Source organism: Dermochelys coriacea, chromosome 8 (genome assembly GCF_009764565.3).
Source record: "Dermochelys coriacea isolate rDerCor1 chromosome 8, rDerCor1.pri.v4, whole genome shotgun sequence".
Taxonomy (NCBI): Eukaryota; Metazoa; Chordata; order Testudines; family Dermochelyidae; genus Dermochelys; species Dermochelys coriacea.
In genome coordinates, this window is record NC_050075.1 from 64850749 (window position 1) to 64863459 (window position 12711).

A 12711-nucleotide genomic window follows, 5' to 3' on the forward strand; every position below is an offset into this window, starting at 1 on the left:
AATTCCTTTAGTAACTTTTCCTTACTGCTGGCTTTTACCCATTATATGGCAGATTGAATCTGTACTACAACAGCCCACCCCCATTTCCCTCCACTGAGGCTTTTTTCCCTTTGAAAAATGTAACTTTGTTAAATAAACATTATATGAACTTTTCTTAGGACTGTGGTTTTATTTTAAACAGCTTAACATTCAGTATAGTGTTGTATTTGTTGATTAATGTCAGCACATCCTGTGCTGGTATATTATATGTTAATATTTCAGGGAAAAGTTGAACTTCCATATCTGGAAATAGTCCTAGAAACTTTTGCTCAGATTAAGTGAGCTCTGTCTTAATCGCTCTTAATTAAGAGTTTAACTGTTTTCTCAGTTAATTGTGTAATAGGTTTTCAGTACTTCTCTGTTTTGTTTATAAAGCATTTTAAGAAACAGAAGAGGTTGATTCCTGAAAGGACAGTTTGGAAGTACTTTGTTCAGCTGTGCAGTGCATTGGAACATATGCATTCTCGTCGTGTCATGCATAGAGGTAACATAGGATCATAGATATTGCATCTTTAACGAGTATTAAATATATGAGAGAACTTGGGAGATTCAATACAAATGATACCAAATAACATATTAAAAGAGTCAATTTCGACAAGTAGCTAATACAATGTGTATGTTATTGCAGTATTTTATAAGTAACTTTAAAAATAGAAAGGATTTCTTTTTAAAAGATATATGATACTCCGGGGGAATTCTGCACCAAAAAATTAAAAATTCTGCCCACAATATTTTAAAATTTTGCATATTTTATTTGTCAAAACTACACAATATAATCACTCCAGTTTCAATTATTTTCGTAATTTATTTCAAAATACCTGTCAGCAAGTATGTCTATAGCAATAGAGACAACAAAAAAAGATTCAGGAAATGTTATTTGACAAATAGATTCCTTACTAGACATACTAATACAGAACTTTGAGTAATAATTCATTTAAACTACAATCCAGAAATGTATTTCACACACTCCTCAGAAGCAGTGCAAAGTCTTTCAGGAGTCGGGGGTAACGGAGGAGCTGAGAGGGAAGTAATTGATGGGAAGGAGCCTGGGAGTGAACCTGGAGGGCTGTTGGGTGTGGGTGGGAGAAGTATGGAACAGGGTTTTTTTGGACGGCGGGGGGGAATTGTTAGGGAGTTGGGGAGCCTCCCCGATGCTGACCCCTAGCCTCTCCCATTCAGTCAGGAACAGCTGCACCTGTCCCCATGTGTCCCTGTACCCCCCATTCGGCCACCCCTTCTTCTCTGTCCCTGCACCCTACTCCCCCCTGAATCGATGTGGCCCTGCACTCCCACTCACCTACCCACCTCCCTTTGTCCCATGTGGCCCTGCATCCCCCTCCTATTCAGCCCCTGGCTCAATGCCGTCACACCACTAGCTCCCACCCCAGTCTGTCCTCCCACCACTAGCTCTTCTGAACTTCACCTCTGCCTAAGACCTCCCATGCACCCTTCAGTAGACAAACCACACTTGGACCCATCAGTCCCTAGTTACCAACCACCCCTGCAAATTGCTGTTCTTGTGATCCTCTTAAACACACATGCATGGATGAAAGGCCAAAAGTCTGAGATAGTAAGTGCGTGGAAAGGAGGAGGTGAAAGCTCTCACATGGTAAGCATGTCTTATAGGGAACCTTACGTAAGTTAAATGATGTTGTCATTAACCCATTGAATACTAGCATTTTCCATTTTTCCAACAAAAGTTAAAATCATGAAGATCAGGATGTTTTTAAAGAAGGGTGCCTATTGTTATATTCATACATAAACTTGACCTGATTTTCTAAAGTTCTGCTTTTGAACTGTTGAGCTGTTGCTCTTGATCTCAGTGACAGCTGAGGGTACTTGACACTTTAAAAAAAAGAAAAAAAAGGGGGGGCAGATCAAACTTATTTAGGAGACTAGTGTCAGGTACTTTATAAAAATGCTGCTGTTGTCTCCAAAGGGTAGGGTTAAGACTTAAATAGTTTGTATAACAATAGGTATTATCAGCATGTGCATATTTTGTAGTTTTAGAGCTAAAACTGTTTAATGTGTTGCTTTTTTTTATTTGTTGTTTTTCATTGCTCAATTTTTGTTGCTATAGTGAAATCAGCACAACCAGTAAAAATAACTCGAGTTATAGCCACAAAAGTTGATTAGAATTTTTAAAATCCCAAATTCACAGTTTTTTAAATGCTTATAAGATTTTCTAAACAGTACTGTCATTTGATTTGATTAATATTATACAAAAGTACAAGCCTCATTACATGCATTATTGATGATGCAGTAGGGTTTATTGATAACACTGCAAAATGTTTTTCTCTTCATAGATATAAAGCCAGCTAATGTGTTCATTACAGCTACAGGAGTAGTAAAGCTTGGAGACCTTGGACTTGGACGATTTTTCAGCTCCAAAACTACAGCTGCACATTCTTTAGGTAAGAATATCATGCAAAATGATTTTCTTGCAAGATAAGATAAAATAATTGTATTCATGTAAATTTAATTTCTTTATATTGTGTTAACCCAACTGGTTTTGTTTTGTTTTGTTTTTAATTAAAGTTGTTAGTCCCCTGGTCAAACCTTATTAAGCTGTAATGATACCTGTTTCACACTCAGTTTCCTGTTGCTTTGCCCTCGGACTACTTAATAAAAGATGTCTGTTTAGAACAAATCGGTACCAATTGTAAACAGAGCATTTTATCGAGGTGTAATAAAAAGTAAGACTAAAGAATGAATTTCAACAGGGTTAAAGACTGCGCTAACCCTTTAATCAGCTGAGGAAAAAATACTGTAATCGGGTATGCAAAATGAATTTATAAACGGAATGTGGAACATTTGTTGGTGACATGCACTTTGAGGAGGTATGAAATGTAAAAGGTTAGATATTGCTAAGTTAGATTTTGCTCATATTCTAACAGAACAAAAACCAATATCATGACATTTTAAAGCCAAATAAGTACATCTTCCTGTTTAAAAAGATTAGACACCAAAATTAGACTGATACATTGTCACTTGACAAAATATGATTACATAGTATTTAGCCAATTTGGGAGAGCTGCATATGGGGCACAGATATTCTATTACCTAATCTGGGTCCTATAAACACAATGTAAAATAGCAAAAAAGAATTAATTTTCTTAAATATATAATTTACAAATCAAAGTATATCATGTTTTGATACTTATTCCCTGTGAAGACATAATAGGATTTTTATTTAGCATGATGACCTGCACCCCAACCTCCAATTTGTAGTGTCCAGGGAGAATGGGATGGGCAGATCAGGATTTAGAATTTTGAATAGCAAACATTCTTTAAAAAAAAAAAAGAATGTGGGAGAGTATTTTTTGATTTCTAAGAGTACAAAAGAACATCTAAAAAACCCAGTGCTTTTTTGTATGGGAATTGGATCACTCATAAAGAGTAGCATTATATTCACCATACCAAAAGCATTTGCAGAGAATTCACATCTTTTGGGTATCATTTGAGGAGATTATTTAAAATCTAAAGAAATGGAATAGATTTCTTGAGAAAATGATACCAAGGGAGGCACAGAGGACCAACAGATTGTCTCTGTTTTTAAAGTGTTCAGGGATAGTCTACAAATGGTTAAATCTAAATATAAGTACCGTAAAGAGGAATAGTTCTCAGTAGGTAATCTATATTTAGAAAGAGAAATTGTTGTGGGAACAGATAACTAATTGATAGATTGTATTAGGGGATGGTTCTGTTTACTCTGGGGGGGAAAAGAAGTTAAATATATTGGTTAAATTATATATATGTGCTTGAAGCTGTGTATGGAGGGGTGCATGTTACAAATCCAAAATCTTAACTAAATTAGGGGTTCAAAATCCTTAAGAATCTCAGTTAATCAAATCTTAAACAACATCATGCAAAATGAATGGGAATCTCCACTTAGATGTTGTTGGCTATCTAAACTGAGAATTGCTTTAAAACTTTTAAACCTATACTGTAAAAATATCTGTCTGCTCGTGACTGCCTAATCCCAAGAAAGCAGATTATTTCTCATTCACTGTGTAGGTAGAGGTTGTTCTAGGATACCCAATGGAATTTTGCAGGATTGCTGAGTAGGATATCTAGTTGTAGTCTATGTTCTGGAGCAAGTCAGAAAAAGAACTTGTGTTTATCTCATTAATGGCCTAATGCACTATTCATTGAATTCAGTAGACCCCTTGCCATTGACTTCAAAGGGCATTGCATCAGCCTTAAAACCCCTCAAGAGAACGGCCAAGGCTATAGTCAGGATTTAAGATCCATGACAAAAATTTTATTCAGATTAATAGTATCCAAGAGCTCAGGGAGCTTTAGGTAATTGCTGGATTTTAAAGAGCCAAAACAAGTGTATTATAAACTCTCATTTCAGAAAAGCAGACTTTACACTCTATAATTTTGGTAGCATAATCAGACAAGTCCCTGTCATCCAGGAAACCTCTGGGACACTCATCTACACGTTCCAGTTTTTCCTTTTTATTATAGATTCCTGCTATGAGCAGAAATTGCCACATATTAATACCAACATTAATTACAGGGGTCTCAGTGGAAAAACTGAGATTAAGTGAGTCCATGTCACTCCATATAAAAAACAAAAATAGTGGGGCATCTTCTTTTTACCAGGCTTCCTCTCTCTTGACTTTGGATACAATTTAAAAAACTCCAAGTCAAGATTAGGTAATATACTATTTTATTTAAAAATATTGTTGTTTGCCTGCTATAATATGCCAATGGCTAGTTGAGACAATATTGCAGCATTCTTTCACGTTACTTGTTCTGGCTTAGGCCCTGCTAATGTCCATAAATAAAATACAGTACATAAAACAGCAATGTGAACAAGCTGTAGTGGGAACCAACATTCTTGTACTCTATTTGTGGGAGCCAAAAAGTCCTGATCTACAATATTCAATAGAAAGGGAGCATGCAGAGGAGGCAAAAGTCAGTGATGGAGGGAGAATAGCTGGCCTATTCCTTTGAGTTATAAATCAAAAAGATAAGAAAGACAAACAGTTGTTTCAACTCTGGGTTTTTTTAGGTTCACCATGGGGGAGTGGTTGCAAGGTGCTTGGAAACTGAACTGGGGGTAAAAAAAAAAAATCTTTAAGTCCTCTTTTACAAACATAAGAATCAGCAGGAAAGGGAGAAGAGAGCAAAAATGATGTTTTTTCAACTGGGGTGCTGGGTTTTGTTGGAAGGTAGGGAGTTGCTTCTTTTTTCTTTCCATAATTTAAACTCAGCCTGGGGGAGGAAATTTTTGTGGCTGATTTATAAACTCGTAAAAGTAAGACCGTACATTGTAAACACTAAAAGAAAAGGAGTACTTGTGGCACCTTAGAGACTAACAAATTTATTAGAGCATAATCTTTCGTGAGCTACAGCTCACTTCATCGGATGCACTGATATCAACTTTATAATGTCTACTAAGCACTGATTTATCATAATCATTTTCCTAATATCCTTAATACAATCCTTTTTTGTTATTTCTGAATTTCATTTCTCTTGGTATTTCTGTTACTAGTTTCCCCAAACTATCCTTTCTTGAAAATGGCCTTTCTTGTGGCTATTTCCCGCTCCAACCCTCCTACACGCACAAAAATTAGTGAACTACAAACTCTGTCCAATCACCAATCTGTCTTCATCTAGAGATGTTTTTTTAACTACACCAGCAGAGTATATTCAGGTTTTCACATATATAAAGAAATATACTAAAATTCTCCTTAACCATATATTATAACTTCTAAATTTAAATGGTATTGCTTTTAATTGCAACTTAAAGAACCTATTCAAACTTCAAAATAAATGTAAGGATTTTAAAGCAAATTTCAATAGTTAAAGTGGTCTGGCTAGGCTTAGTTAATGGCATTATTAATAGTATAGCCTTATAAAACAAGTAGGGGTTTCTGTTGTGTGTGTATTTAACTTTTGAGATTCTTCCTTTTTAAAACAAACAAAACCACTGAGTCAATCTCCCTTTTGGTAGAAGGTTGGTCATAATACCCACTGAAGTTAGAATGCACTGCACCTGGGTTGGTTAGAAGGGTATTTCAGAACAATATAGGATACACTTCCCTCATTTTTTTTTCTTTCCACCAACCTTTCCAGGGCTGAATGCCTTTCCTCCATAGCACACCTTATGGTCTTTATTAGAAGCAAGGATCAGCCTGAGTTTTCGTTCTCAGCATGCCAGTACATGGCTCTATGGGTGCCAGCCTGTAGTCATGTTGTAGTTCCAAATCAGATTTATATATGTGACTATTCCCTTTGCCTACCACTTCTAAGTTAAATCTAATAATGGTGTTAGTGGTAGCTGTAGAGTTCAGGAATGTAGATTAGAATTCAATAGAAAAGCAATAGAGCACTTCAGTTCTTCAGTGAAACTTTGCTAGGTTGCTGCTTGGTTCCTGCTAGGCAGCAGAGTATCTCACAACCTCACACATGGCCAGAGAGTGCTTTCTGGGGGCAGGAAAGAAGGTCAGAAAGGCCCCCAAACCCTGCAAAACACCCTAAATGCACTGAAAGCACAGGGCCATCTGCATTTTCTAGTGATGCCACGTTGGCTTGAGCACCCCCTGACTTTCATCTCCATGGCATTATAGTGCCAATGGAGCTATGCTGCCAGGGTTCCAACCTACACCTGGATGGTTAGGCAAAATTAACATGGGCCATAGACAAGATAATGCAGCTACCCTTGACCCTGCTCCTCCTCCTTACACATTGCTCTCTGGCCCTATGCTGGATCCTCTGTGTGTCCAGGAATTGGTAAGACAATGCTGCAGTGAAGACATGCACACATCCCTTTCTGATGTGGGCAGGGCCAGATGGCATGCATGCATATGATCCTTCAAACTAGCCCAAAATTTGAACAGAACTATCTATCTCAGTTTATGGATGAGGCTAGTGACTGGCAGTGCTTTGAATGCACCTCATTCTGAGGAGGAGCAATTTTGAGCTACTTTAAATGTTTAGCAAAATAAAATAAAAAATGTGATGCTATTCTTTGATCTACAGAGTACACATGTTGAACTAAGGCAAAAGGCTCAATGCTATTTTGAGAGCACAAATGCCAACCAATCCAATAGATTCATAGACTTGAAGTCTAGGAGGGATCATGGGGTTCTAGTATACCTAGTTTATGCCATTTTGTTCTCCATAGGTTCTTATACTACACTCATCACTGTAACATCTGACCATCTTCTAGTAGTGTATTTATTAAGGAAAGTGACTAACACCTGTCACATGTTTTATTCTCTCATCCTCTACTCAGGGGGAGAAGCCTGTGCAATGTAATGTCTGGTTTTGGTAGGTGGTTTGTTTTTGTTTTTGTTTTTTTGAAAATACATGTTGCATTGTATTTGATAGAGAAGGCAAGGTCAAAGAAATTTGCCTTGTACTTGGAGTGGAATGTGATGAGGTTCCCCTTAGTTCCTGGGGAAGTTCATTCTACAGTCTCAGACCAGCCACTGAAAAAGTTCTGTCTCCTTCACAGATAAGCTATACCCTCATTATAGAGAGTTCCATTGCTCTAGAGGAGCAAAGTTGTCAAACACAGTCTTCATCCTGGAACTTTAGGTGGCCTTCTAGATATTGTAGGGTCAGGCCATGGAACACTTTGAATATAATATGATGTGAACTTCCTCCTCGCCTCGCATAGGTATCCTTTCTTTCTTACTGCTCTCGTCTCCTTTTCCCCTGCCATAGATACAAAAGTTGTCTGTTTTCCTCTTCTAACTTCTACACTTGCTCCAGTGACTCCATTCTGTTTCCAGATCTCTCGTGTCCACTCTCATCTACTCTTTCGTCTCTCACTCCTCTCTGGATCTTTTTCTTTACAATGCAAGAATGCTTTAGTCTCCCGTTATTTATATCTATATATCTATCTCAAAACAAAATACCCTTGACCCCACTTGGCTCTCCAGCTATCACCAAATCTCCCTTTCATCTCTGAGTTCATTGAACGTGCTGTCTGATTGCTGTTGGAGTTCCTCTCCTGCATTGTCATCCTAGACACTCCTCAATTTGACTTCTGCCACTTGCACCCCAGTGAAACCACTCTTACCACTCTTACTCATTAATGACCTCTTCCTAACCAAACCTTAGAACCACCACTCCATCCTTATTTTCCTTGACCTGTCAGCCACCTTTGACTGTTTCACTTGTGCTCTTCTCTTGAAATATTGGCCCCTCTTGGCTTCTCTGACTCTGGTTTTTCCTGGTGGTTCTCCTACCTCGCTAATTGCTTCTTCAGCATATCCTTTGGAGGGTCTTTCTCCTTCTCCTCTCCGCAACTTTCTGTCGGGGCTCTACAGGGCTCTATTCTTGGTCTTCTCTTCTCCCTCTACATCTTATCTGTGGATAATCTCATCTGCAAATAAAAATTCAACTACTATCTCTACTCAGACCTCTCTCCTTCTGTCCAAACTAAAAACTAAGCCTGTCTTTCACATCTTGTGGCAGTCTAGCTGTCAGCTCAAGCTATATATGACTAAAAGAAAGCTTTTAATCTTGCCTGCCTCTCAACCAACCCTCCCTACTACCTCCTTTCTTGATCACTGTGGACAGTACCACCTTCCCACCTGTCACTCAGGCCCATAACTTAAGTGTCATCTTCAACACCTCTCTGTATATCCTCACATCCAGGCTATGTCTAAACTTACAGATTTTGTCTGCATCTCTAAGATAAACAGCCTTTCCTACCATCCACGCAGCTAAAATTCTTTCATCCAGGATCTCATTATCTTGCATCTCGATTACTGCAGTATCCTTCTCTTTGGCCTTGACAAATACAATCTTGCCCTGCTTATATCAATACAGAATACAACTGCAAAGATCCTTTTTCTAGCCTGTCACTTTGTCACCCCTCTCTTTGCATTCCTTCCTTAGCTCTACCTTCTGTATCACATGAAACATAAGCTAATTATCAACTCTTTCAGAGCCCTCGTGGCTTGTCCTCACTTGACCTACCATCTCTTACTTGTTACTGAGACATCAACGCCTGCCTCCAACTGGCCCATGATGCCAACCACCATCACTATCTTGTTAAATTTTCAAACAAGATTCATTGTGCTTTCTCCCTTACTGCTCTGATACTTGGGAGGATCTCCTAGTTAACATCCTCAAAACTACCTTGTTATCCTCCTTCAGATCCTTCCTTAAGGTCTCCTTTGCCATAATGCCTACAAAAGTTTTGATAATGATTAAGCCTCTAGTGTGCTGAGAGCTCTGTCTAACATGGTGACTAACATTATATCATTGTTTCCTGGTACTCCTCCATCTGTCTGTCTCTAGCCATCTGCTGCCTCTTGTCTTATACTTAGACTGTAAGCTCCTTGTGGGAGGGACCATCTTTTTGTTCTGTTTGTACAGCGCTTAGCACAGTGGGGTACTGGTCTATGGCTAGGGCTCATAAGTGCTGTGATAATATACAGATGATAATAACTGCAACCTTGAACTTGATTTGAAATACTTTGGGAAGCCGTGTATGGAGTGAAGGACACATTTGGTTTGCTTATGGTTGCCTTTGTTGCTGAGGAGAAACACTGCTGCTTTCTGTTCTAGTTAGAGTTTTGTAAGTTGCATAGGCATATCATGTTGCTGTAGTCCAATTGAGAGATGGAGTGAATAACTGAGGCCAGGTCATCATCTGGTGGGATGGAGTCTTACAGCCAACTAGAGATGATGGAAAGTGTTAATTACAGATGCTGCTGTGTGACAGCTCAGTGTCTGTGAGGAATAATAATAATAAAAAAAAAAGTCCTAAACCATGGTCTGGAGGGATAGCTCAGTGATTTGAGCATTGGCCTCAACCATTAATCATTGGGGGAGGAATAGCTCAGTGGTTTGAGCATTGGCCTATTAAACCCATGGTTGTGAATTCAATTCTTGAGGGGGCCACTTAAGGATCTGGGGCAAAAATTGGGGATTGGTCCTGCTTTGAGTAGGGGGCTGGACTAGATGACCTCCAGACGTCTCTTCCAGCCCTGCTATTCTGTGGGTGTGTCTCTTCAACCAAAGGAGACGGAACCATGACTGCAAAATTTTAAAATGCTATCCTCTGCCCTCCAGCATTATCCCTGTCTTACTCAGGTTCAGGTTCAGCCAGCTGAATAGAGTATATAGAAATTGTTCCAATTGTTAATTTCCCTCATTTTTTAAAAATGGTGCCTTTTTCCCAATCTGAATTTGTCTAGCTTCAACTTCCAGTCATTAGATCTTGTTATACTTCTGTCAGCTAAATTTAAGTGCCCTCTATTACCATATTTCTGTTCCCCATGTATATATTTTCGGACTTTAATCGTCACTCCTTAATCTTCTCTTTAATAAGCTAAATAGATTGAGTTCCTTGAGTCTGTCATTATAATACATGTTTTCCAATCCTCTAATTATTCTAATGGCTCTTCTCTGAAGCCTTTTTGGTTATACAACATCTTTTATGAGTTGTGCACAGCAGAACTGGACACACTATTTAGTAGTGTTTGCACCAGAATCAAATACAGAGGTAAAATAACCTGTCTACTCCTACTCATTTATGCATCCAAGAATTTCATTAGCCCTTTTGGACAGAGCAGGGTTTGGAGCTCAAGCTCAGCTGATTAGCCACCATAACCCTCAAATTATTTTCAGGTACTGTTTCCCAGGATAGAATCCCTCATCTGTAAGCATGATCTACAGTCTTTGTTCCTAAGTGTATGACTTTACATTTGGCTGTGTTTAAATCTATATTGTTTAGTTGAGCCCAGCTTTGCAAGTGATCCAGATTGCTCTGTGCCAGTGACCTGTTGTCGTCACTATTTACCACTACCCCAGTCTTTATGTCCTCTACAAACATTATCAGTAATAATTTTGTTAGCTTTTAGGTCATTGACAAAAATGTTAAATAGCATAGGGCCAAGATCTGATATTGTGGGATGCCAGAAGAAACACATCCACTTAATGATGATTCTCTGTTTACAGTTATGTTTTCAGTTATTGAGTTTTTAATCTTTTGTGTGTGTCAAAATGTAGTGTGGAATCAAGTCAAATTCCTTATAGAAATCTATTATCTTTATTAGCCAAACTGATGATCTTATCAAAAATAAATATCAACTTAGTTTGACAAATCTGTTTCCCAGAAATCCATGTTCATGGGCATTAATTATATTACCCTCTTAATTCTTTATTAATTGAGTCCAATATCAGCCATTCCATTATTATTTAATAGCAGTAGACCTTACTAAAAGGAATTTCCCAATTTTAAAGCTGCGTTAACTAAATAGAGCAGTAAATTTACAGATTTTATAATTTTTCAAGTATTGATCTGCTTTATGTATTAGATCTTTCTTTTCTAGCATCCCACTCCCTCTTTCTGTTGGTGAAGAAAGTAATGTTTCTTCATAGTGTTGTTCATAATGAAAACATCTTTTAAATACAAAAACAATGATTTAAGAAAATAACATGTTTTAATTAAATCTATTATTTGTTTACTAGCAGTACACTAGAAGAATTTCAGTATTCTTATGTTTTAGAATATGCTGTAATGCCTTTAGTGTTTAAAGTATCAAAATAATGTATCTGTTTTCTGTTTGTGTCATGCTACAAACTGATTTTAAAGGGATATAAATATTTTTGACATCTTTAGGTGGATTCTGAGAATTCAGTGAGGAAGAATTTATACTATAATAATATCTTGGCTTTGTTTCACTTGTCGGTCATTGGAGGCTTCAGTTTGTATTTCAGTTAAAGTGTTATACTAGGCTAAACTCTGTAAAATGCTAGCATTTGTTCTTCTTTTTCCCTATCATCAATCTTTCATGCTCATATCAAACCCCTAATGTATCAGCAGATTTCCCAGAGCTACTGGTTAAAATTACCTTTGCTTTTGGTAAACTATGAACCTTCAAACCTCAGTGTTTTCAGCTGCCCCCTGCAGATTCTGTGAAGCCTCTTTCTGGCACATTTCTCACTGCCAGTTACTTGTTTTATGTTTTAGAGCAACAAAAGCTGTAGATCTGTAACCTATTAAGAGCCATATTACTATTAAACTTGTGTTTCATTGTTAAATGAATTATGCCAACAGAAAGTGCATCAGAACACTAAATCATGGTATTTATTAATAGTTGCAAAGAGTGAAAGTTTTGAAGGCATTGTTTTCTCTGGAAATCTTGAGCTCAGATACAATTTAACAGTTGTACAAAAAGGATAATAAAAGTATGAAATGTGCTGTGGTATATCAAGCCAAATTGTTGTGTAATTACAATTTTTAGTTTCCTTTTCTCACAGCTTTTTTTAAATTGGCAAATTTACATGGTATGTTGGAATAAAAAACAACATCTAACGCATAAGCCATCTGTAAGTATAGATGGCATTATGTCATATGCAGTACTTAGGTTGTCAGAATACCATCATTAAACTTACATACTGTAAAAATATTGTTCTTGGGAAGTTAGGGTGAAATAACAGTCTAAAAGTTTAAATAAACCATTCTTTTCCCTTCTGCTTATTCTTCTGGCTATGTAATTGAATTTGGTGTTTGTAAAACTTCCCCCTCACCATCAACCCTCCCATTCATAGGAAAGAGACTATGCCTTCTTGACCCTCCTTGGTTGTGAGTAAATATAAACATCCTGAGAGGATGGACGGTTTTCTCTCAGTAATCTGTCATTTTGAGATGCTCTTTTCTACCCCAACCCACCTTTCTTTAAACTCTTG

The 12711-nt window shown here is 37.6% G+C and overlaps 1 protein-coding gene across 8 annotated transcripts in view; it reads left to right on the forward strand.

Annotated features, from left to right (window-relative positions):
• NEK7 (NIMA related kinase 7) overlaps window positions 1-12711 on the forward strand; it is a 126198-nt gene that overhangs the window by 95177 nt on the left and 18310 nt on the right. For all 8 annotated transcript variants that reach the window (XM_043520128.1, XM_038412509.2, XM_043520129.1 and 5 more), the window contains 2 exons: window positions 415-523; window positions 2346-2453. In XM_043520128.1, the coding sequence (XP_043376063.1) occupies window positions 415-523; window positions 2346-2453 (217 nt within the window). The remainder of the gene's footprint in view (window positions 1-414; window positions 524-2345; window positions 2454-12711) is intronic.